Source organism: Notamacropus eugenii, chromosome 7, assembly GCF_028372415.1.
Source record: "Notamacropus eugenii isolate mMacEug1 chromosome 7, mMacEug1.pri_v2, whole genome shotgun sequence".
NCBI classification, from domain to species: Eukaryota; Metazoa; Chordata; class Mammalia; order Diprotodontia; family Macropodidae; genus Notamacropus; species Notamacropus eugenii.
The window spans coordinates 136,770,262-136,797,120 of record NC_092878.1 but is presented as its reverse complement, the minus strand read 5'-3'; the positions used below and the strand labels follow the sequence as shown (position 1 = coordinate 136,797,120).

General features: G+C 38.5%; 1 protein-coding gene across 1 annotated transcript in view; it reads right to left on the bottom strand.

Moving 5' to 3' along the window:
• METAP1 (methionyl aminopeptidase 1) overlaps nt 1–26,859 on the bottom strand; it is a 70,830-nt gene that overhangs the window by 8,781 nt on the left and 35,190 nt on the right. Inside the window, exons 2-9 of the mRNA XM_072624224.1 lie at nt 24,451–24,502; nt 17,374–17,486; nt 15,956–16,016; nt 12,985–13,076; nt 11,000–11,083; nt 7,758–7,896; nt 6,651–6,782; nt 4,542–4,685 (exon numbers count right to left, since the gene is read on the bottom strand). Of these exons, the coding sequence (XP_072480325.1) occupies nt 4,542–4,685; nt 6,651–6,782; nt 7,758–7,896; nt 11,000–11,083; nt 12,985–13,076; nt 15,956–16,016; nt 17,374–17,486; nt 24,451–24,502 (817 nt within the window). The remainder of the gene's footprint in view (nt 1–4,541; nt 4,686–6,650; nt 6,783–7,757; nt 7,897–10,999; nt 11,084–12,984; nt 13,077–15,955; nt 16,017–17,373; nt 17,487–24,450; nt 24,503–26,859) is intronic.

Below are 26,859 nucleotides of genomic sequence, written 5' to 3'. Positions count from 1 at the left end.
CCCTGCTGGAGATGAGGGTAGGGACTGGAGAGGAAAGGATAAACCACCTCCAGTCTCCTTGTTAGAGGTTCAAATCTGCCATTAGGTAGGCTTCTTACAGCTGCTAGGTCACAGCAATATGGCCAGTCACACAGTGGACCTCACTATTACTCTGCCTGGTATCATTCCCCAGTGCTTAGCACAATACTATCCTTTCTACTTACCCCATCCCTTTGATACTGAACACGAAAAAGATAAACCTTCTCCTTAATCAAATCTGTCTGCTTCTTCATTCCCATTCTCCTCATCTCTACCCCAATAATATCCCACTCCAGAAATGCATCTTACCCTAAGTCTCTGCAGCTCCCATTCCATACTTAAGGAACTTCCTGCAACCTTACACCACTTCAGATGTCTTGCACCTGCACCTTAGGGATCCCTCCTGTCATCGCTGTTTCTCTGGCTACCCCTTCAAGTCCTGGGAGCACCTCTACTTCTAAGCCCCACACAATCCAGTCAGGTAGCTATCATCCTCTGACCTAGATATTCTGCCTCCTTTCTTAATGAGTTCACTGCCTGGTTCATAGCCTTCCATTTTGTCCCACTCTCATTCTTGGGGACTTCCACATATGTGATGGTGTTACCTCATATATCCTAAAATTCCCATTTCTTTAATCAAATCAACTCTCATGACCTGTTCTTCTACGCTAACTCACCTAGACACAAGGATGATGATATCTTTGACCTTGCTATCACCCTTAAATGTTTCAATTCCTTGCGCAAGAAATTCCTTTACCATCTCATAATAGTTTATCTTTCCATCTCTCCCAAGGCTTCAATCCTGCGAAATCTACTCTTCATCCCCACAATGACATCACCCTTGCCATAGTTACCTTCTCCTCCCAACCTTGACCCCTTGGTGAACCATTTAAACTCTACATACATTACTCTCTACTCCTGAATCCACTCTCTTCCTCCTTTCCCTTACACACTGCTCACACCCTGCCAAAGCCCTGACCCTGGATGACACCCATCATCTGCCTCCTTCCCTCTTACTCAAGTGCTACTGAAGGGAACTCTTTGAAATCCCAGAACTATGATCCTTTACGCTTTTCTTCCAGTTGATTTCAACTATGCCCTCACTGCAACAAACTAATCCTACTAGACTTCCCTGATTAATCCCCTACCCTGCTCACAACAGAAGCTACTCCATGCCTTTTCTTTTTTTCTCAAGTCTCTCACAGTTTACTCCACATATTGGGCTGAAGACCTTGTCTCCTACAACTGAGGCCAGGGCTCCCTGTTTCTCCTCCTCCTCCACATCTGTCTCTTTTCACAAGTCAGTCCCTTATCCTTGCCAAGGGCAACCTGTACCATCTCCCACAGCAGGCTGCACTGACCACTGTCTCCACTCTCTTAAATCTTCACTCTCCATGGACTGCCTCTTTCCTTGCTGCCAATAAACACTGCCAAAGTTCCACCATTTCTTCTCTTTTGAACCATATGCAGTTGTGCTTCTCGTTTCATCATTTACCCAAAACTTCTCTTTCTGGAGTTAACAATGACCTATCTCTTCACTGCCAAAAACAGCTCTTCTGGATCCTCACCCCCAACTTCAACACTGCTGGCCCTCCTCTCCGCCTAGTGACTCTCTCCTCTCTGGAGGTTTTGGTGATGGTCTTTGTTCTCCTCTCTGACTCTTCTCAATTCCTTCATTGGACTTTCATTCATGCCATGTTCATTAATGTGGTGACCCCAAAAGCTCTGTTCTAGGTCTGCTTCTTTTCTCTCCTCACTACTCTCTCATTTGGTGACATCACAAGGCAGCCTTAGGTTCAATTACACCACTATACAGAGGATTCTCACATATCTATTTATCCAGTGCTAGTCTCTCTCCTGACTTCCTGTCATATACGACCAACAGCCTTTTGGCCATCTCAAATTGGATGCCAGAGGCATCTCAAACTCAATACGTGAGACAGCCAGGTGTTCAGAGGAGAGGGCACTGGACCTGGAGTCATTAAGATTCATTTCAAATCTGGCCTTAGACACTTCTAGGTGAAGAACCTTGGGGATGATAATAACAGCGCCTGCCTCCCAAAGTTGTTGTAAGACTCAGATGAGACAATATTCATAAAGTGCTTAGCACACAGGAGGCACTATATAAGTACTAGCTATTATTATGTCCCAAACAGAACTCTTATCTCTCTTCCTCAAACCTTCCCCTCTTCCAAAGTTTCCTGTTACTATAGAGGGCATGCCCATCCTTCCCATTATCAAATTTGCAATTGATGTTACCCTTGACTCCTTTCTCTCCCACTCACCCCACAAATTCAATCAGTTGTACTGGCTTATCCTTCCTGCCTTTTTGTCACATCCTGTGTCTCTTCTCTACATTCACACAGCCACCACCCTATCACCCTAATCTGGCCCCCAATCACCTCTTATCTGGACTACGGCCAGAGTCTCTTATTTGATCTTCCTATCTCAAGTCTCTGATCACTGCAAACAGCCTTCATTCTATGCCAAAGTGATTTTCCTTAAGTATGGTTGCATCCACAACTTAGATACTCCATATAAACTCCATCAATCATGTGCATTTAAAGCTTTTCATAACCTTCCTCCTGCCTTTCCAGTCTTCCGGCATTCTACTCTCTTCCATGCACTCTACAACCCAGTCACACACACAGTGTCTAACTCTCAGAATCCCTGGACTCCCCCTTCTACCCACCCTCCAGAGTCTGTCTGCATGTTCAGTTCTGCAGCTACTTTCTCAGCTCCTTTAGGTTTACTTTCCATTGGCTCTGTAATTATTCTGCACATACTCATTTATGTAGATTGTTTTCAACAAGCGGATGTCAATTCTTTAAAGGTAGGGGCTATTTTTGCTTTTTTTTCGTTTTCCCAGCAGATGCTGGGCACAATGGACATAGTAAGTATTCAATGAATGCTCACTGATTAATTTTGGGGGGATTATCAAGTCCAACTCTAACCTTTTATAGGTAAGGAAACAGGTCCATAAGGTGACCTGCCCAATTCTAAGTCTCTGCACATGTGATTTTTCCCAATCTCTCATCCATCTCAAATTCTAATATCCTTCAGGGCTCAAACACCACACCTTCTAAATCTTCCTGGCCTATCTTCTGACCCTGAGAGTCTGCCTGTTTCCTATCTTCCTACAGAGGATAATAAAATCAGAAATCTAAATGGAAGGGATCTCAAAGGCCTCCTTGTCCAAACTCCTCCTTTTACAGATGAGGAAAGTGAGGCCTGAGGAGCTTAAGAGATCTGACTCCAGATGACGGACTCTTTCCCACCAGATGACGGACTCTTTCCTCCTCTTAAAGTGTAATCCCCAGCTCCATTTTAACAGCTTACATTATACTGCACAGTAGTTTAAGTTTTACAAAGTGCTTTTCCCAGTTCTTTAATAAACATCAAAAATAGATATTTAAAATTTTAGCTGTTTCATTTTGTTGTCTTAATCATTTTCCAAATAACTACACCCATCCCTCCATAATCATCCCTATCTTTCAAAGTACTCCTCCTAAAACAAAGAGAAAAGTGGTTACAAATACTTGTACAACATGGTAATTGGGACTGATAGCATATGCAACATTTTGTTCATCATCTCCTAACACAAAGAAGACTGTGTGTTCTAAAGTCAGCCACCTGGAACCAACAATGGCCATTGTGTTCAACCTCATCTGTTAGTTTTGGGCATTTAAAAGACAGGAATACAATAAACTTGTTTCAAGTTTTTTGGTTTTTTTTTTTAATGGAAAATCATACTTATACAGGATGAACTTAGTACTAAGTTTTTTTTAAAATTTTAATGTAAAATGTATTCTCTCTTAGGTCAACTAATCACCAGGGAGCTGTATGAGGGTGATTGCTCAGTAACTAGTGGAAAAGAAACTCAAGTCTGCTTCTAATACCTCACTGTACTATGTGTGTATCTGGGTGGGGGAGAACCCTGGTTCTTAAAGGCTACCAGAGTAAAGCAAAAAAGGGTTGGGTAGCAAAAGCTGGAGAGCTAGGGCTCAGCAATGCCCTTGCAATATCTCTCACTCGAGGACCACCCTTGTTAAATTTTAAGAGGTTCGTCCCCATAACAGCTAAAGAACACTGCCTATGAACCAAAATGACTCTGAAGGATTGTCCTGGACTCAAATGTGCGTAAGAATTGTGTGGTTTATGCTCTATGTGCCCAAAGGAAAGTACTAACTCATGCTGTACACTTGGAGAATACAAGCACCAATAAACTACTGGAACTTGTATGCACTGACTTTCTGTCTCTGGCAGTAGAGAGTAAGAACACAAGTTTTTCTAAATTCTACTCTGCAACTGACTACTGTCTTCTACCCAGTATACAAAGAACACCCACCCAGGAACCAGAAAGTTCTCTGAGAGCTTTTCTTTTTGTAATCTTGGTGGTCAGCACAATGCTTGGTACATAACAGGCTATTAATAAATTCATTTATTCATTGATTCATGGTAGCCACTCCAAATTTGCTGACTCAATACCCAAAATCTCAAGCTCACAGGTAGGAAGTACTCACTGGCATAATGTGGTACATTGGGGGCTGTATGGAAAAGCTTATGGATTCCATGTCCACAGTAGCTTCGAACAACTGAAAAACCATTTGCTTGGGCATGCTTCTGAATGATGTTTCCCAGCTCTCTGTATCGAACTCCAGGTTTCACTGGAAAAGAAATGACCTCTTAATAATTTCCCAACAGCACACAATAGGGTCCAAATTAGAGGCTCTTCTCATCCTGTGAGAAGTAAGACTGGCTTAGCTCTAAGTCCATGGGAAAACCCAGGAAGCTGTCACATGCCCCTGTTCCAGGCTCTCTATCAGGGCCCCGCCTCTTCCTCAGACTGAGAGGCTTAAAGCATCCTGAAGGAAGGTCTTTTTCTGTTCTTTCATTAGAAGCAAAGGCTCTATCTACATCAATGATTCTCAAGCTTTTTGTTCTCATGATCCCTTCACACGCTTACACTATGAAAAATTATTCAGGACCTCTATAAAGAGCTTGTTTATGCAGGTTATATTTAGCCACATTTAAACATCTTAGTATTATGAAAATAGTTTTGACCTCAAAGATGCCTTGAAAGAATCTTGGAGAAGGCTAGGGGGATCACACTTATTGCTGTTCAACAATGCAGAAGGCAGAAGCTTGGTTTTCTGACATTGATTGTGGTAATCTACATCACATTTGGGACAAGTTGGATTATAATAAGCGAATTGTCCATAAGCCCTCTTAAAAAAATTTATTGCTACCTTATGTTTTTACATCACTTTCATTTCCAAACTCCTCAGCTCTTTCCCTTTTCTAACCAGTGATCCCTTGTTACCTAACCAGTCATCCCTTGTTAAAATAAGAGAGAGAGAAATTAATCAACACAGCAAGGTAATGGAATATCTTGCCCAAAGTCCCCAACTTCTGTAAAAAAGGAAAGAAGGTGCATTCTCTCATCTCTTCAGGGATAAGCTACATCATTAAAGTCACACAGCATTCCCTCGTGTGCTGTCCATTTACATCACTGTACTCGTTGTGGATAATATTTTCTTGGTTATCCTCACTGTATTTTGCATCAGTTCTTAAGACATCCTGGGCTGCTCTAAATTGTTGATAATTACTCTTTCTTCTAGTACAGCAATTTTGTTGTTTTCCAGTTGTTTCAGTCATGTCCAACTCTTTGTGACCCCATTTGGGGCTTTCTTGGCAACGATACTACAGTGGCTTGTCATTTCCTTTTTCAACTCATCTGAGAGATGAGGAACTAAGGCAAACAGGGTTAAGTGACCTGCCCAGAGTCACACAGTCAGTAAGTGTCTGAGGACAGATCTGAACTCAGAAAGATGAATCTTCCTGAATCCAGCCCTAGTACTCCATCCATCGTACCACCTACATGACTAAGCACTTAATAAAAATGGACTGAACTGGAAACAATGTCTATCAGTTGGATTTATTTAAATGCTTTTTTTTCTAAGGAAGGTTTCAGCATGTGAATGTGCATATGTTAACTCTCAGCTGTGGATAGATAACAAGTCTCAGACAGTAAGGAGATCAGGATTCAAGTCCCACTCCTGACACAAACTGTCCATGTGACACTGAAGCCATTTAAGTTCTGTGTGCCCCCAAACAACTCTCTAAGACTACATATTGAAGAACAGGCATTCATCTGCCTGGTAGTTCTTTACTAGCTAAGGAGTTCTTCAGCTCAATAAAATCAAGAGTCTGAATCATGAGAGTTAGGATATTAATAGTCTCACTGAGTACTGGGCACCACACTTTAAGGTGGACAGTTAAACCACAGCATGTCTATACGAGGATGAAGAGAAGGCTGAAAATTTTTGAGAAAGATAGTTTTGGTCAGCTTTGAGGACTTCAACAGAACATGACAGTTAACTCCAAATTTTTCAAGTGCTGTTTTATGAAAGAGGAAATAGAAGGATGATGTGCTTCCATGTACAGCAGAATGAGGCCCAAGTCAGAAGGAGACAGAAGTCTTATAGCAGAGTAAGGAAGAGCTTGCTCTCAAATAGGTGTCCAAAAAAGCAACGGGCTGGCTTACAACATCCGTGTCCAAGCAGAGATTATGGGTTCAGTATGTCGGAATAAGGAAGGAGTCACAACATAGCTCCTGCCACCAGGCCTACCTGCATCAATTGCTTGCATGAGACATTCATAAGTTGTCTGGACCAGCTTTCTTGCATTCTCATCCACCTCTCCAACAAAAAACGTCTCATTCAGGTCCCCATGATAACCATTTCGATAGATAGTGATATCCACTAAGAAGAAAAAACCCACAGTTAAACATGTCACATCTAACCTCTTAGAGTTAGAGTTTTGTTTTAGTTACAAAGATCCTTGAGAGAAAAGGTAAAGCTTCCACATATTCCAAATAAATGATGAAGGTGAAAAAGTCATTGTTTAGTATAAAATTCTTTCTCCTAAGACAACAAATGTAAAAAGAAAAACTCATGCTGGCTGAACTAATCGTTTGGACACGACACTCACTAGTTTATATTTCAGAAAGTGTTGCATTAAGGTTCTAATTATAAAAGTTAGGGCTGGAAAAAAGGTGAAAAAAAAAATCTAGGCCAAAAGATAGTAACTACACTGTAAGATTAAAGTTATTTCTCTATGCTCACCATATAAGATAGAAGAAGCTTTAATGTGCTATGATCCAAGCACTCTGGAAATTTGGAATTACATTAAGAAAGTAACTAAAATGTCTATTATCCTTTCCTCCAGCGATTCCCCCCACTCTTCTTTGCCACACATGGGGGAATACGTTCTAAAGCTGCTGATGGAGAGATACAGAAGGTTACCTACCCTGCACCCTTAATAAAACTCTGTCCTCTTTTTGGCACTGCATGACCACTCAGTTTCTTTGAGTTGCCATGACTGGGGTTATAGTTTAAGGATAAGGGATGTAAGAGTATCACTAGGAACTCACAAAACAAAATGTCAAGAATATTTAAGTCATGAATGATGGATTCACTGAATGGTGAGGTGTTCCTGAAGGTAAGCACCCAAACAACATGTAAGAAACAATCACAAAATCACTTCTAAAAGGAGTTACCTTTTACCACTCCATTTTAAAAATGGAGCAGCATTAAAGATAAAGGTAAAGAGAAAAAATGAAGCGACAAACTTCCATCTGTAACATCGCACACCCGTAATATGTCCCACCCAGATGAGATCTCCTTCTTGCTTCTATGATTTTCTCTGTGGAGAGGTCACAATTTTCTATTTCCTACCGTTAACAATATCACCATCTTGCAAGGGTCTCCTGTCTGGAATTCCGTGGCAGATCACTTCGTTCACTGAAGTACAACACGATTTAGGAAAATTATAGTAATTCAGTGGAGAAGGATAGCAATTTCTTGCAATGCATGCCTGTACCATTAAAAAAATATATAAAAGGAAAATAATTTAGAATATGAAAAAGGACAAGACACATAATCAGTAATTATTCAGCCATACTATCTGAAGGATTTCAAGGCAACTGCTGCTATTCCAGTTCTTTTGTGCCTTATCCAATCCAATATTCAGTAATTTTGTGAATGTCAATAGTAACTGTTTCTGGTCCAAACAACAACCTTGAGGGGCTCCTTCCTCTCTCAGACTGATTCACTTATTTATTTTCTTTTCTATTAAAAGGGGACATCCCCTGACTACCTTTAAAAGAGGCCTATTCACTGAATGGGCATTACCTCACTTTAATTGAGTACAGGGAAAGGCCTTAGCCTAAAAGGACAGGGTCTCCCATTGCATCCTGGGCCATCTCCAGTCTTCCTGATGAATATCTGGTCACTGGATCCAGATGGCTCAGGTGGAGAAAGTGAGGCTGGTGACATTACACAGCCCTCCCTCACTCAAAACAAAGTCAAGCGCAAGTCATGTCATCATTTCTCTGATGTCATGGTCCTCTTAAAAAAACCAAGTACAAGGACAACAACAAAAACAACTTTGGGCCTTAAGCTCACTCTTAAATTCATTAGATCCCAGATTTGAAGCTGGAAGAAGCTGAGCATAGTTCAACCCCCCACCATCATTTCACAGACTAAGAAACTAAGGTTCAGAGAGGTTCTGCGACCTGCCTTGTATCACATAGGCAGTAAATGGAAAATCCGGGAGATGAAGCCAGATTCACTGACTCCACATGTATCATTCTTTGCATTGGACTGTGGCCCCTCTCTATTGTTGCAAAGTTGCCAAAGGCTGATAACAAGACAGAAAAAGCTTTATGGTACCATGCATTCCTAATTTAACCTTTCTGGAAATCTGGAATTATGCTATGGAAGTAACTAAAATGCCAATTATCCTTTCACCCAGAAATCCCACTGCTAAGTACATGCCCTAAGGAGGTCAATGATAAAAAGAAAGACCCGCTATATAAGAAAATATTTATAGTAAAGTATTTCAATAGTAGCAATGAACTATAAAATATTCTCCTGGAGTGGGGAATGGCTAAACAAATTCTATTACATTAATGCAAAGGAATATTACCAAGTTATACGAAATAATAAGTGTTTGTGATGTATGCAAATTAATCAATAAATATTTATTAAATACCTATTAAATGTCAGGCACTGGGGACACAAAAAGAGGCAAAAGCCAGATTCTGCCCTCAAGTAGCTCACTATCTAATGGGGGAGACAGCATGCAAACAAGTAAATAAAAAGCAAGCTGCAGACAGAATAAATAGGAAATAATTAACAGAGGAGGGACACTAAGACTAACAAGGGTCAAAGAAGGCGTGCAATAAAAGACGAGATTTTAGTCAGAACTTAAAGGAAGCCAAGGACATCAGTAGGTGAAATGTAGAAGAGAGAGCATTAGTCAAGTTCAGAATAACCAAAAATAATGAACAAAAAAACCCTCTCCTGAAAAAAAAATTACAACAAAAGGCTAATTATCATTTTTAAAAACTGACAATCTTAAGAAGACTTTTATAACCTGATGTAAAATGACAAAAAACAAATCCAGGAAAACAAATCAATATAGATGTAAGCAACACCACCACAACACAAACTGCATGCTGGGAAATGTCACTGTCACATGTAATGTACAGAGACATAAATGGCCAAGACGGGCTCAAAGGAGAGGTACGAGGAGGCTCTCCTGCTTCTCTGTAATGCTGGGGCGCTACTGCTATGGAAGGCTGCACGTAAATCTGGGGTTGGTCCATTGGTTGGTTAGTTGGTTGATCTCTACTTTTTCTTCTCTGTTAATTGTTGCCATAAGATGGGACAGGGGAAGAGGAAAAATGTATTAGAAACACAGGTAATACCAAGACAGCCATCCATTTGTCTGTCTGTCTATCCAGTTTAATGTCAAGAATTCAGAATGTCAGAATCAAGAGAAACAAAATCATCAGGTTGATGATCCTATGGTGATTTTAGTCTAGAGTAATATTCATGATGTCTGCCAATCAGATCACACTTCACATGTAGCTACTGAATTTCTCTCCAACTGCAAATAGTCAGGTGAAGTCATTTAACTATTTAATACGGATAGAGGATCTTTCCACCCACTCTAGACAAAGAGAAGCATTAGCTGGGGGCCCTTTGACCTACTTTAGAGAAATACAACTGTTAGCTGTGTGACTCTGGACAAGTCAGTTAATTTCTTACTCTCAATTTCCTCATCTGTAAAATGGGGAGAGTGATAACACATATACCTCACAGAATTATGGTGAAGATCAAATGGCATAATATTTGTAATGTGCTTTGCAAACCTGAAAGCACCATGAAAATGCTAGCTATGATTATTTAGAATATGAAGCCTCATCTTTACAGAATTACAGTATCATAACTCTAGATCTGGAAAGGGTGAGCTTAAAGGCACAGAGGTCCCACCTCCTTATTTTTCAGATAAGGAAATTGAAGTCCAAAGTCACAAGAGTTAGTAAGTGGCACAGATGGGATTCAGACTCAGGGCCTCACTCAGAAAATCTTCCACATGAAAAGGAGAGAGGGAGTTAACTTGTCCACCCAACTTCTATTTAATTGAAATTTCCAAACTAGAAATAAGTTTACATCTTTAAAAAAAGAAATTAACACACTCTGATTCTGCTCTCTGATACAGTGGTTACACCCTTAGAATGATACAATAAATGAAACTAAGCCATGAAAAAACCTGCAGTTTCCACAGTGCTCTTTAAACTAGAGAATTCTCTTCTGCCATACGTGTATCTCACAGGCAGCTACATTTCTGAGAATATCCTACTCTGCAATTAACTACAGCACTCTTCATTTAAGACAGTGACAAAGGGATGGCTAAGACTTCCAAACACACAACAGCGAGAGACTACTACACCAGCACCTCATGGACAGTGGGGCTCACAACTGCTTAATGCCGACACTGGTCAAGCTGGTTTGGAATTAGTTCAACTCCCCAAAATTTCAGAGACATATAACTTTCATGCTATGTCTAATTTAGGACGTAGATAAGAGAAGACGACAAGAGTGAAAGTATGAAAGTAAAGCTGACTTACTAAATGGACGGCGTGATCGATTTCCTCAGTGGTTACACCTGGTTTAACCATCATCGCGGCAACATCCAACACTTCTCTTGCAAGCTGTAAAAGAGTTAGCAAGAGAATATTTAGAATAAGGGGATGGGGGAAAAAATGACATCCTTTCCACTCTGCCTTAGATTTTGTAAAGAAATGGGAAAATTAATTTTTATCTACATAGGGAGATATTAAGGTTGAATTTTTTTTAAAAACTTCATTAACCTCTGTGATACTAGTCCAAACAGTAACCATCCTTCTAAAAGAGAAATGACATTAATTACTGTGTGTGTGTGTGTGTGTGTGTGTGTGTGTGTGTGTGTCTTCCTGAAACACAAACTGGTCACTGTAAAATGGACAATGAAATTTTAAAAAATTTTTATGTCCAGAAAGATAACTAGATAATCTAAACAGCAATCACCTAAGAAAGTCATTTCTGAAGTATGAGTAGTACAACATGTGAGTTCTTCTAGTATGGTACACTAAAGTATACATTATTCTACCCTGTAAGCTCTTAACACATTTGCTAGGAGAATAGATGATGCAATGCAATATATTTAACTCGTAATATGATTTTTATCCCTCAACAATTCAATCAAATACGATTTATTAAGTGCCTATGACCAGCAAGACATTGTGCTAAGTGCTCAAGAAAGAAAGACCAAAGGAAAAAATTTTCCCTGCCCCCAAGAAGTTCACATTCCAAAGGGGAATATTACATTTACACAGATATGTAAATTGACTTTGAGAAGGTCGAAACAGATTAATAATTCGAGGAATCAGAAAGGATTTCCTGGAGAAAGTAGCACCAGTGATTAGCCTTGAGGGAAACTAAGAATTTTAAGATGTCAAAGTCAGGAGAGTTCATTCCAGGCATGGGGGAACTGTCTATTCTGGAAGGAACATAAATAAAGTGGGTGAGGGAAGTAACATGAAATAAGTACAGAGAAGTAAAAAAAATCGCTCTGAAGGCCTTTTAAGGCCAAGATGGAAGTGAACCCACAGAATCTTGTTGGACAGTGAATGAAACAGATCTGAGGCAAGGTAAGAAGGGTAAATTGTTAGTGGCTCTTTGACTGAAGAGAAGGGGGGGAATATTTCAGAGATTGAGAAAATAGGGGTGACTGGAAGGATAGGAGGCCCCCAAAGAATCAGGGAACTGACACGACAGTCTTAGGAGTGAAGACGCCCAATTCCATTTCGGACATGTTTGTTGACTTTGAGATACACATAGAACCATCAGAGGGCAGGCCAGCAGGAGTCAGTGACATCAGACTAGGGCTCAGCAAGGTCAAGTCTAAATGTATAAACTGATGAGCTCAACAAGAGAAAGAAAAGACCAAAGTCAAAGGACCCAGAAAAGAATCTTGGGAGATATCCCTGGGAAAGCAGCAGGAGATGATGGTCCAGCAGAAGGAGCAGTCAAGGAGGAGGAAAGATAAGGAATAGCAGTGTTGTAAAAAGAAAAAGGTGAGTATGCAGAAAGACTACGCAGTACTAAGAGCAGCAGGGAAGGAAAAAAGGATGAGGACTGAGAAAAGGTCACCAGGTTTAGCAAATAAAAAGACTCTGACAACTTTGGAAAGAGCAAATGGGTCTGTAAACAGATCAGAAAGCTCCTCCAAACAAAGAAGTCTTGTTATTTTTGTATACGGACTTAAAATGGTAAGGTATCCTAAGACTGTATCCACTATTTCAAAACATGAAGAACTGGAGGAAAATGGACCATGCCAGATGACTCGCTATTTCTATTTTAAAATAACAAGCTGTCTAATGAGCTAGGGGAGAGCAGATACATCAAACCATCACATAGTGTTCTCAATCAATATATTTTGTCTCACGACATTGGGTGCCAAAATCTTAGAATGCAACTCTTGATCCTTCATCAAACTACAAACAGCTGACTTCCTGAGGAATTGCTTCAACATATCAAAACCAATAAAAAAGGAAAAAAAAAAAAGTCTTACCCTACACACTAACCGCATGCCTTCTAAATCTTCAGAGGAAAGTATTTTTATTTGAGAAGTACCTTTGAGAGCCTGTTCAGATTCAGACATTCCTAAAAAGAAACATAAAACCAATACAGAACGGGAAGGAGAGCAGACATGTAGTAATTGACAGCAATGCCACTATGACATCAAAATAAAACCTCATTCATTTACATTCTATAATTTTGTGAGAAGCGGCTGCCCTCAGCAAGTTAATTATCTAAAGGGGATTAAAGCCAGAATTAACCAATAAGCCAAAACGTTTTCAGGTACTCAAGATCCCCACCTATCCACCCCATTAGCTTTTTAGTTCAAGTTATTGTCATAGGAACAAACAACTCTCTTTAGTAGCATTTTAATCAATCTGACTTTGTAAAGTCTTACTGTATTTTAAAGCATTCTGATGACTTCACGTAAACAGTCTTCTTGGTCCACATTTACACAAGTACGGTACATAATAATTCATTTTTTAAAAAGCTTGCACTCAATCACACAATCCATCCAACAGCATTTTCCACTTTTCTACAGACTTTAGCAAGGTGTAAGCAAAGTCTTAAATGACAAAAATGGCTACAGTGTAAAAATCAAAGCAATATCACATTTCTAACCCTCACCATAGCAGCAATGCTATTCCGCATTTGTCCATTTGCAAAAATTCAATTCTATGTGAAGAGAAATTAAGTTTTTTAAAACTTTCCCAGAACAAAAACCAGATTTCTGCCTAGAAAATTAAAGAATCGAATCTTATTCTTTCTCAGCAAAGTATATTTATAAAGACTGTCTTACCAATTTAAATGCCATCCATCATGTTTTCAAAAGACTGAAAACAGTGGAGAAAACCCTGTCATAAACACTTACGTGCCATGTCCTAGAAACTATGAAAGAACTCCCTCCCAAGTCCTCGTCTCTCCTAGTTTATCCCAAGGGGCTCTGCTTCTCCCTGAGTACAGGGACACCTTCTAATCCATGCAACAAACACAAAAACAACAGAAAGCAACAGCTACCCTGGGAATACAAGTCAGAATCCTGTTCATTCATCACAGTTGTTAATACTGTTGATCCTGACTCTCCTGAATTTCTCACACTCTCAGCTTCACCTACCTGCACTCAGCACTTATCGGCTCTTCAGAGGGGGTCGCTCTGGACTCCCCTCTCCTTTATGCTAACAAGCCCCCTCAATTCTACCCACTGTTGGTCTCTACTCTTCCTGTTTAGACCAAGCCCTTGGCTCTGGCCCCTCCTTGGTGACCTGGGTCTCTTTTGGAGCTCATACTGTTTGTGGTAAAACAAGTTATTTCTTTGATAAAGGTCATTCTTAAGGCATCAAAAAAAAAATCACATCTATTTTTATTTACATATGATCCTTATTCTCTGGAAATAGTTAGTTATCCCTTGCACATCATGGGAATTTGTAGTATGGCACCCCCACGATTCAGAAAAACCATGTAATTTTTTGGCGCCCCTTTCTATCAGAGAAGTCTGAATTTTTTCTTTTTCATTTATAGGGTGATTATGGTATTTACTGTAAAATTTGGGTTAAGTATAAAAATTGGCTCTGTGCCATGTGCATGTCTGCAGCTTCCCCAAAACTTCTCATTTAATTTCTTATGCTGACCACGATAATATTAAAACCACAATGGGGAAAGTCACTATTAAAAACACAACAGGGAAAGTCATGATGTGGAAGGAATAACTATATTTTAAAGGCTGAACTAGAATGTAAGCTCCTTGAGAGAAGAAACTGGCTTTTTTGTTTATTTTTTGGGGGGAAGGAGCTTTCTTTGTATCCCTAGAGTTTAAGTACAGTGCCTGACACATCACAGGGGCTTAAATATTTGTTTACTGTTTGCTGATTGAAAATAGTCTAGAATCTGAAATAAGCCAAAACACAGCTGGGGTTTATAAGGTCTAAAGACTGAAGTCACTTTGGAGGGAACGTTCTTAACTTTTTTCTTCCAATACAGATACCTCTGGCACTCTGGCAAAGCCTGTGGACTCCTCATAATAATGGTTCTTTAAAAATAAAATAAAATAAATAGGATGACAAAGGAAATCAGTTATGTTGAAATATAGTCATATTAAAAAAAGAGTCACTGCTTCAGCTAAAGTCCCTGGCTTAGAGATCATCCAATTACACGTGTCATACTACGTTACGTGGTGTGTCCAGGTTCACACAAAAATACTAAGTATCAGACTCTGAATTTGAACCCAGATCCATTGTTTTGCTCTTATATCACAATGCCTGCTCTATGATGCTGGGTACAGATGTGCTAGGGGCACAATCCTATTTTTAAACTGAAATATTTTTCCCTGATGCCGCAACAAGAATTATTAGGGGGAAGGGGGTGAGAACTAGAAAATGCTGATTTTTGATTCTTAATTCTAAAACAAAATGGTGCTCTTGTGCTAATAGGATTATATATTAAAAGAGATTAAACAAAATGCTTGTAGGGACAAAGAACTGCCTTTTAAAAAAAAGGGAGAAAAAAACAATCCTACTTCAGAAAAAAAAAATCAGAGACAAATGGAAGAAAATATAAACGACACTCCTAACTTTAAAAGTGAATGGATGAAGCAATCAAATAAAATTAAAGAGAATAACAGACTGATGAAGGAAACTGCAAATCTATAGCTTATAAGAAACATCCCTAAAAAGCAGAAATATGCAGAATGACAATCAGAGACTGCAACACAATTTATTCTGCATCAAGTAAATCCAGAAAAGTGCAACTCACAATCATGCTATCAGGCAAAGCAAAAATAAAAAGTCACACCATAGAGATGAACAAGCAGTTTCTAAAATGAAATAGTGAATTGAAGTAGGCGATGAAATCTGTATATTTTTGAGATTAGTACATAAGAAACCACAAGCAAAATAAATTCCTGTTGTTAGTGACAGCCCCCAAACACACAGACAGGTGTAAACAGTAGGATACATAACTGAAATTACCTAAAGGGTGATCAGCATAATCAGGTCTCTGAATATAACTTGGCACAGGTCTAGTTGGCATCTAAAAAACATCCAAGGGCAGAGTAAAAATGCGTTGAAAGTGCAGTGAGCATTCATTATGTGAATTAGCCATTACTGAGAAAAAATAAACCTGTTAATTGGAAAATTGTATTCAATACATCACTTTTACTTGGTTATGATGCAAATTTCTCTTTCCGGATACTAACAATTTAAATTGTAGAGGAAAGAGGGGCTTAACGATAACAAGAGTAGCAAAAACAATTCTTATCACGCCCAGAGGCTTGCAAAACACTGGGGAAGCAAAGGGATTTTTTCCTGAATAAAAAAAAAACCAGGGAAGGGAAGAGGGATATCCAGACACATACCAAAAGAGGATTCTGTGGGAAACTCTCAAACTCAGTGGTTCCTTTTTCAAAAACACTGTCCTGCTTGTCTACTGCTCACAACAACTTTTACAAGTTTTACAGATGAATAAACTCGTTAAGTGTCTGGGCCAAAGGCTGAGTGACCTGTCCATGTTGGCACCACAAGCAAGACTCTGAGACAGAATCAGGACCCAAGTCCAGTTCTCTAGCTCCCACTCCGTTGCCAACAAACAATATTGATATAAACAGAAAACACAGACACTACCGTTCAATGTAATACATGCAAAAATTCTGTCCTCTATCCCTGTAGGATAAGGAAAAGAAAAAAAAAGTATTTTCTTTGAGAATTAGCTATTCTGTGCCTTTCCAACAGTTCATTATTCTACTGTGCAAACAAGACAGGACAGAAGATAAAACAGTCAAATCATTTAAAATAAGTGTTTGAATAACCATATGGTTTATCACAGAAAATGGAATCACTTGAGAAAAACTGAAAATGCTAATACTTAACCTCAAAGTTCTAGTACATCTAACTACTGTCTAAGGGGAAAAAACTATTTTAAGAGATACCATAAAACAATAAAAATAACATGTTTATTGAACTTTTGTCTTTTTAAATGCTTAAAAAACTTAGTAGTAATGGATGGTTCTCAGGAAAAGGTAGCAGGAAGGACACAGAATTATAAGTGTTAAAAAGATCAGTAAGTTATTTTAAGAAAATAGTAAGACAATCACTGAATTTTTTTCTCTTCCTCTTTCAATTTTTTTTAAAAAACATTCTTTGTTAATAAGGGACACCCATCTGGAAGGGGAAAGTGGATACATGGGGAGAACCAAGTAATGTAAAAATAAGAGATATTTGTAAAATATGTGGTTTTTTAAAGGGCTAAGACAACTGAAGCAGTCTCCTCAAAAAAATTTTGGAGGACAGCACAAGTATAAGTGATTTCAATCTTGCAAAACACAGTCCTGAAATTTTTCACTTAACATGTAATTGTTACTTAAAATTAAAATATTACTTTATTTACTCACCAGTGGATAATGCGGTCTAAGTTTACCAGTGTACCGATAACCTGCCCAAGGATCTGTGTTAATATCCCCTTCCACCGTCCAAGAAGACACTTCATGTTTCGCTTTTTCATCTTCTAGAAAATGAAGTAAAGAACTTTTAAAGAAATTTAAATATTTAGAGAAAAATAAATGTTTAAACTAAACATTTAAATACTTAAAATACATAAAATGTAAACTTTTCAGTGATATAAGCCATCAATAATAAGGCAAAAAACTTAAGAATCAGAGACACAAACAAGAAAAATAGAGCCAGTCTGTCTACTATCACTAGCCCCCCAGTAACCCCTTCACTCCAGGTGGTGGAAACAGCTTCCAAACCGAAGTCAATTTTCTCCCCAATGGTTCAACGTAACCAATTCCCAATAATGTCCCATTATGGCCACGTATTATATTTTTATGCATGAGTAACACATACATTTGCTCCTATTATTTCAATTAATACCAAGCTTATTTTAGAATGTTAGTGTGTACCAAGAAATGATGAAGATGCAAAGGCAAATAAGTAGAAATAAGAGCAACATTTTATGGTGATTACAATTTTATATTTATTATAATTATAATGACTATAACTTTATAACCATTAAGTTGAACTTTGAGTAATGGAAAAATTTATAACAGAGCTTGAAGCACATCAAAACCTATCTTCTCCCTGTCCCAGAAGAAAGGTGAGAAGGCCAATAGGACAGAATATTAATGCACTCACTACTAGACATGGATTTTGTATTAGATTTTTGTTTAATTATTTCATGTTGCAAGTAGGAATGGTTCAACCCCAAGGGTGGGTGTGGAAAATGTACTTGATGTAAAAGCAAATGACACCAATAACATACACACACGTATAAGCATATTTTAAAACTTCAGATTATAAAGCATAACCTGCCTAACAGACATAGCAAGTATTTACCATAAAAGTTCAGATTCCTATAGCTCCAAAACACAAAGAGAGAACCGAAAATCTGCCCTAGGTTTATCAAAGTGGCTTTTGATACACCTAAAATATTGAAAGTATTGCCTAGCCATGACTATTGTGCCCTGTTCTCCGAGCTGACTGCTCAAATCCATACAAATAGGACAAAGAGGGTAGCAGAGACAAGTTAGCAAGCATTTTTGAAGCTTCTAGTGGATACCAGGCATGTTGCTAATGCCAGTCAAAAGAGAGTCTCTGCTCTCAAGTCTAATGGTCTGATGACAGAGAAGAGAGACCACAAGAATAATATTGTACAAACAGCAAAGACACAGGGTAACTGGAGGTAATCTCAGATGGAAGCCACTAAGATTAAGGAAGACTGGGAAAGTCTTCTTGCAGAAGGTGGGGTTTGGCTGTTAAACTGTCTAACCTTTGACCCAGCAGTACTGCTACTTGATCTGTACCTCAGAGACCAAACACAGAGGAAAGGGGGTTTTATGTACAAAAGTATCTACAGGAGCCCCTTTTGGAGTGACAAAGAAATGGAAACTAAAGGGATGTCCATCAAATGGGGAATGGCTGAACAGGATATGATGGAATACTATTGTGCTTTAAGAAATGATGAAGGGGATGGTTTCAGAAAAACCTGGGAAAACTTGTATGAACTGATGCAAAATGAATCGAGCAGAACCAGAACAACCGATACAAGTGACAGCAATCTGTGGAGGCAATCAACTATGAAAGACTTATCAACTCTGATCAACACAATGACCCTCCACAATTCCAAAGGGCTTATGAAGAAACACATTTTCAGATGGAGAGCCAATGTATTCAGAATATAGATGGAAGCATATTTTTTCTCTTTCTTTTCCTTGCCTTTGTTTTTTGAAACATGGCTAATGTGGAAATTTGTTTTGTATAACTACTTATATATGTAATGAGTTTTATTTTTCTTTTCTTCTTAATGGGTGGAGAAATGAGAGAGGAGGAAGAGAATTTGGAATGGAAAATAAAACAAAATTGAATTAAAAATAAAAAAAGGAGGTGGGGTATTGGATGGAACTAGATGGAAGCCAGGGAAGGCAAAAGCAAGACATGAGGAGAAAGAACATTTTAGGCCTGGGGGACAGGCAGGGAAAATGTCCAGAACAGACTCTTGTGTGGAGACCAGTTTCACTAGACTACAGAGGATGCAGGGTGTAAGAAGTCTAAAAATCAAATCTAATACAAAATATTTTTATCAACCACCTCCTCTGTGATAGGTATAGTGCTAAGTGCTAGTGACACAATTAATTAAAAGACAATCTCTGCCCTCAAGGAGCCTATGATCTAAAGAAGACATGACACAAAAGGTGGTAGGAAAGGGGCAGGTAATGTAGGAAATGGTCCAGGTTATGAAGCGATGAAAACCTGAACACAAGATTTCATATTTCATTCTAGAGGTAAAATGGGAGCCATTTGGCACCAATTCAGTTACTGGATAGAATTCTGCACTTCAGGAAGATCACTTTGACAGCTGAGTGGAGAATGAACTGGAGAAGTGAAGACTTGGGGCAATGACACCGAACAGAAAACAACAAAGAATCCCTCACCCCCAAATAAAACCACTTGAAAGATAAATATTATAAGTATTAGCTATCAATTCTAAATATTTAATGGATACCAATACATAATAACTCAATCTCTCAAGAAGTACATATTCTGAAGCCAACTAACACATTAGCTAATCATAGAGAACTACAAATGGGAGCCATTTGAACAGCTTGTTTAGGAAGCTAGCCTAAGCTCCCTTCCCCCACCTCAGAAGGACCAGATAATCACCTCCTCCTCCCCCATCAGGGATCAATCTCTGTGCATCAGTACAAATTCAGAAAGCTAAAAACTGACTCAAGATGCAGAATGAGACACACAATCTTTCAGACATGGGCAATGTAGGAATTTATCTAACTTTATACATATTTGCAACAAAGGTTTTGTTTTTGTTTTTCTTTTAAATTGAGGAGGAACAAAAAAGCACATGCTTGTTAATTAAAAAACAAAAGTAAGTTAAGCCGGTTTTGTATCTACACAGGAAAAGATCAATCGTTCTATCAGTTGATGCACTATGAGTTGGTATGGAACATAGAAGGTAGAATTGGAACATCATCTCATACATTTTTACACATGAAAATCTTGAGGCTAGGAGTGAACTGGCTTGCCAACATAACCCAACTAGTTGGTCGCAGAGCCACCGTTAGAACCCAGATTTTGAGTTCCAGTCCCTTTTTGCTCTACCACAGTCTACCCTGAGTTGAAAAAGTCCCAGAGGACATATTTTGAGTCCAGAACAATTAAAAGAAACAAAAAAAGTGAACAATAACCAACCATGAAGCAAGACTGAAAACAGAAAAGTTATTATTAAATTGCATTATACTACTCAATTTCTGACTCTTTCCTTTCTAAGAGTTGAAGACAGTCACAATGAATATTAAGTGACAACAATCAGACTTATTTTTCTCCAAACAAGAGCCCTGAACAGTATTTGCTGCCAGTTGGGCCAAACCATGGAGGAAAACAAGGTCGAAATGCAGACAACTTGGATGCCTACTGCAACTGTAAATGGCAAGAAGCAATTCTACCCCAAAACATGAGCCTCAAGAGTAATTTCTTACCAGAAAGCAAGGACAGAATAACACTAGGATATGGACTTTTTGCATTTAATATATTCCTGGATTTAAAAAAAAAAAAATGTAAAAGAGTCTTGGGCTTCCAGCTGGTCCTGTATTTCCACAATCTGTTTTTCTCCCTAAGTCCATTTTCAAAAAGAATTACAAACATGCCTGTGAAAAAAATCAAGCAATCAAGACTAATGTGTAGCAGGCTCTATTCCGTTTTAGAGGCATTATTCACACTTGGAGATTGATGATTCAAATGTTTTTGCTTATTTGCTGTATCATACAAATGTCCCAGGACAACATGCAAACAGATTCAGCTCATTTGCGCTTCACCCTCAGCGAAATAAAAATGAATGGCCTAGACTACTAAACGGAATGAAAACTGGAGTCAACTCCACACAAAAAGGTCTTTTAATGCATTCAGAGAACAAGCTGGGAAAGGAAAAACTCAACTTAACCCTATGAAATCATAAGCTCCAGAGCAGGTAGGAGAAGCAAGCACATGCCTGGAGTCAGGAAGACCTAAGTGAAAAAACCGCCTCAGGCACTTACTGGCTTTGCAATTCTGGGCAAATCACTTCATCTCCCTCAGTCTCAGTTTCCTCTGGGAAAAAAAGGGATAGCAACAGCCTCTACCTCAGAGGGAGAGGACAGCAAAGTACTTTGCAATATAAAGTGCTACGTAAACGCTACTATTATGCAAGTTACTTTTTTTGTCTCTCTACACAGTAGACTCTTCAAGGCAGCTGGATAAAGGGCAGGACCTAGAAGTCAAGAAGACCCATCTTCCTGAGTTCACATCTGGCCTAATGAGGACTCTTACTAGGCTATGTGACCCTGGGCAAATCACTTAACCCTGCTTGCCTCAGTTTTCTCATCTGTAAAATGAGCTGGAAAAGGAAATGGCAAACCCCAAATGGGGTCACAAAGAGTCGGATACACCTGAAATAAATGAACAATAAAAGGGCATTTAATAAATGCTAATTAAATAACTGAGCAACATGGTATTAGATAAAAGTTCTCACTGAGGTTTGTATTTACTTCAGAGGCACAAAAAAATGGCCAATCCTTAAATATTTAAGAACATCAAGCAGAGAGAACCCTGGAATATCTCTACAATCCTGAGAAAGGTCGAGACGACTTCACCTTAACTCCCAATCTTACTCAAAGCACATCAGATCTAGATTCTGATTTTCCCCTTTAACAGTTCTGTATGAATTGGGTCACTCAGCCCACTAGAATGTGTTTTCCTGAATAAGAACAATATTTGAAGTCATTTTCTGACATTAAAATGTAGTAATAGTGATGCTGCAGCCTTCCAGGAAAACCTGAGCCCATCAATCCCTGTTATTGTGTGGAAACACAGGATCCCAGCTGTGGAGTTATAAGACACCACAACGAACATCTGGTCTAATGTCTTTAATTTTACAGATGAGGAAACTGAGGACCAGAGGTTAAACGACTTGCCCAAGGCCACAAAAGCAGTAAATTACACAGAAGGTATATTACAGGTGTTGTAAGGAAAGATATGACAAGAATTGGTAACTTTGGTTACCAATTGGTAAGACTGGAAATGTGGGCTAAATGAGGAAGGAGTCTAAGATGGCACCGGGTAGTGAATTAGAAAAAATATGCCCATTAAAAACAAGACAAAACAAAGACAAACAGAAAACAACTTGTTTCAAGTGACTATTGAATTCACAAATGGAAGCTAAGGGTGTATTTTAGCAGCACACCAAACATGATTAGAATCTGCCAACTCTTTCAAGTGATCGTGAGACAGATGGATACTTTGACCAACAGGTGTGAAATGATGAGGCCTGAGATGAAATAAAGGCCTCATGACAACCATCACAACTGTAAATTGTGGTAGCCCTCCACAGATGGATGACAGACACCACCATGGATTAAGTTGGTTTTACAAAAGTGGTCATGGCTTGTGCTCTATCACCTCATCTCTTTGGACTGATTGACACAGCACCTCAGATTGGGAAGCTAGAAAGAAGCAGAGTCTACACTGATGCTTGTGGAATATCACAACGTCCTGCCAGAACATTAAACAATGCTAACAATAGATAAGTTCAGATGAAAGACAAATTAAATGAGGCTGGCTAATGACGTCTAGTGCTTTCTGCTACACTTTGGATATAAGGTACATATTCTTTCAGTAAAAAAAAGTTCCCAAGCGGCAGGGTATTACTATGCTATTAGCCAGTGGGTTATACCCATCCATACTGGGAATAACAAACGTGGCCATCATACCAAAGTTGAAGCTCCCAAGTTGTGCTCACTGCTTGAGGAATGTCTGAATAAATTGCTGCATGGTATAAGAAAGAAAGATAACCGTACCATGAGAAACAAATATAAAGAATTGAGAGAAACTCAGGGAAGCTTATACAGACTGATGCACGGGCAAGTTAATAGAAGGAGAAGGGTATGTACACACACACACACACACACACACACACACACACACACACACACACACACACACACACCATGACTACCACAATACAAGAACAACAAACCTAAGGACACCAGGGCACTGTAAGTTTGACTTCACAAGACTGAGAGTGGAAAGTGGCAGAATATGTGGCAGGTGAGGAATGAGACAAGACACTTAGCAAACATGGCTAATGTTGATTTTATTAAGCTGTATTTCTTTGAAGTGACAGAGAAAGACACAGACATTTGTTTAGAAAAATGAGCTGCAAGACTGAAAAAAGTGGGAGAGAAAAACTATCCATCTTCATTTGTGTACATAAATACACAACTAGGAGTACTTAATACAGAATATCTAACTATTTTCATGAAATCTCTAATGGAAATAGGGCATGCTCTTCAATCCTAAACGTTGATGACAAACCACACTGGTATTAGCAGGCCTGTGACTGTGCCACCAATAGAAATCACAAATAACTTCACATCATATTATGTTACATAGAGATATAGGTATCTCAAAACATTATTTATGCTTATCACTTTGGAATTACTTAAGTTATTAGACTGGATACATGGTTGGTCAGTCTTCTTGTCTATAGAGATACTTGTGGCTTGTAACTGGCCAACTACTGGGGTCCAATGAGGTGACTTCTTGGGCTAAGAAATGGGCCCATGACATGAACAAGTTTTTAAGAACTCCTGATACTGAACTGTAAGGTCTGCAAAGCACTGCGCACACATTAACTCATTTTTATATAAAGAGCAACATATTCTACAAATCTTAGGTTCAGAAGCATTATGAAAATATAGTAACAAGTATATCCCTTTCAGCAAAGCAAGAGATTTTTTCCTGCGGTGTGAAAATCCAACCCAATTCACCCTAACACAAAGTACCTACCACATATCAGGTACTCTGCTAGGTAGTAGGGATACAAAGGCAAAATGAAAATCAAAAGCACCTGCCCAGAGGGAGCTTACGCTCTAGGCGACTGAAATTCTGAATAGAGAGCAGAAGAGAGATGGGATTTTACTTACTTGCTTTCTTGTGAAGTAACTTGTGAGTGGCCCAGCTTCCCTTAAAACACTCCTAAAATTGCAAATATTATAAAAGTTAGTGATGTACCTTCCTTAGTAGAAATATACTGAAATTTTTGGGTACGAAAAGAGTTTTCATTGCTTATAGGGCCAAACAGACCATGAATAATTGTGGTTTCTCCTGGTAAAATCTTAGGGAAAAAAACATATTCATGACATCACTTCAAATATAAGTAGATTAAGCTTAAACCACTGGTAATACCACAATGTTCAAAGAGGTCTAGATCATATTACTGAATACTTGTTAGTACAGTTTCATTCTATTCATATGTCCTTATTTTAAGCACAGTCATTTTTCAAAGTAGAACAATGATTTTATGCAATGTTCATTTAATTTGAAATACAAATGGTTTACAGTTTATTTCACTTCATTTTTATATACTTTTCTTCACAGAGCTTAAGATACTATACAAGTAACACAAATTGCAGCAAGAGCTTTCACATGAATATAAACACATATTCCATTTTCAAACACCCAAAGGTCATGAAAAGATGAAAGGAAAGGCAACTCAATCAGTCACCTACTGAGCTATTAGTGAGCATCATGCCTGTTAAATCTGAGATGCTGTATTTAGTTCTAGGGATGTAAATTCAAAAATGAAAATGTCCTCTCAAGGAGCTGACACCTTAAAGGAGGAGACATAAATAAGTAAATGCAAAATAAAAAGAAACTAACAGAGATGAGCAGGGAAGAGTAATGGCATAGGATGATCAGACTGCTTAACTAATGTTCAGCCTAACTGCATGAGAGGACCATAAAGGCAACTATGGTACACCAGGAGTCGGAAACTCCACTCTAGGCCTGGCTCTGTCTCTCATTAAAGCTGTGTGACTGTGAGCAAGTCTCTTGATTCCTCTGGGTCTCAGTTTCCCTTCTCATCTACAAAACTAAGATGTTACCTGCCCTATCTCACAGTATTACTTGGAGAATCAAATGGCACAATGCAATGTGGAATGATGTATGCTAAACCACTTTGAAAACTATAGCCTTTTATTTTAGTATTATTTAATTCAGTTCCACAAATATTTATTAAATGTCTACTATGTGGAATGCATTCTGCTAGGAAATATGAATTTCTTTTGGGCAGAAGAGTTTCACACCCATGATTTCATCTGTATAAAACACAGTGGTGTATGGAAACTCCTACTATAGGTACCTATTAACAATGCCACTGTAACTTACATATAGTGTAAGAGAGCTGCCTGGGCCAATGAGAAGTCAAGTGGCTTGCCCACTGTCACAGTCAGTTTGGATCTGAGGTTGCAACTTGAGCCCAGATCTCCTATCCACTATGCCACACTATTTCTTGGATGAAGGAGAAATAAAGCTTAACAATGTCATTCCCTACATGGAGCTTATTGTATAAATTTTGTATTTGTTTCTATAGTCACCACTATTAAATTTCAAATGTAACAAAAATCAAGAAAATAAAAAATAAAAAGGCAAATGCACTGGCTATTTTGGAAGTGGTCACTCTTGGGTATATTTGTAGAAGAGACCTCATGTTAAGCATGTTGAGCTACACAGATGATTTACTTCTAGAAGTAAAAACTGCCAGCTCTAGGGAATCTATGACTCTTAAATAAAGATGCTTTAAAAAAAAAACTGGCAGATTTTTAATATGACCAAATCTGCTGCTATTCCCTGGTACTCCTTTTCCCAGGAAATAAAAATATTAAAAGTAACTGACAAAATCATGCAAGCAAAACCAAAACCAACATGTTTATGTCAGTACATTTAAGCAAAACAAAGTTATATAAGCTAGATTTTTTTTACAATAAATTCTCTTTTCTCTCCCCCTCCCCAACTATTTGAATACTTTGTAAGTGAAGGATTTATTAACAAAAATGGAAAACATTATTTTAGGCAGGTTAAAATAAGATTATGCAGTTCTCAGTTCTCATCTTCCTCTTTGTAGTTCCTCATGAGCTGGAAAAGAAAATCAAGTTTTCCCTGCTTTTTTTCAACTTCACAATTTACAATGAATGAATTGGGGGATGGAAAGAGTGAAAGCATTCTTTAAACTTATACCTCAAATTCTGCTACTATGAATCAGACAGAAGTAGTTGCTACATAGTGGCCTCGAAAAGAGGATACAATATGACACAGAGTGACCATGATGGAGCAAGTCACTCAAACCTCAGGCAACTCTCTAAGAACAGAAATTGCAGAAGACTTTGGTAAAGGGAGCTGGGAGTTCCCTTCAACAATGCAATCACAAGTCCCAACCCTTTCCCTACGATTCGAAATATATTTTAGAACAGTCTCCTTTCATATACAGTACTAAAAACAGAAATGGGGTGTTACTGCATAAAATACTTATTTTAATCTTTCTGAAAAATCTAGAA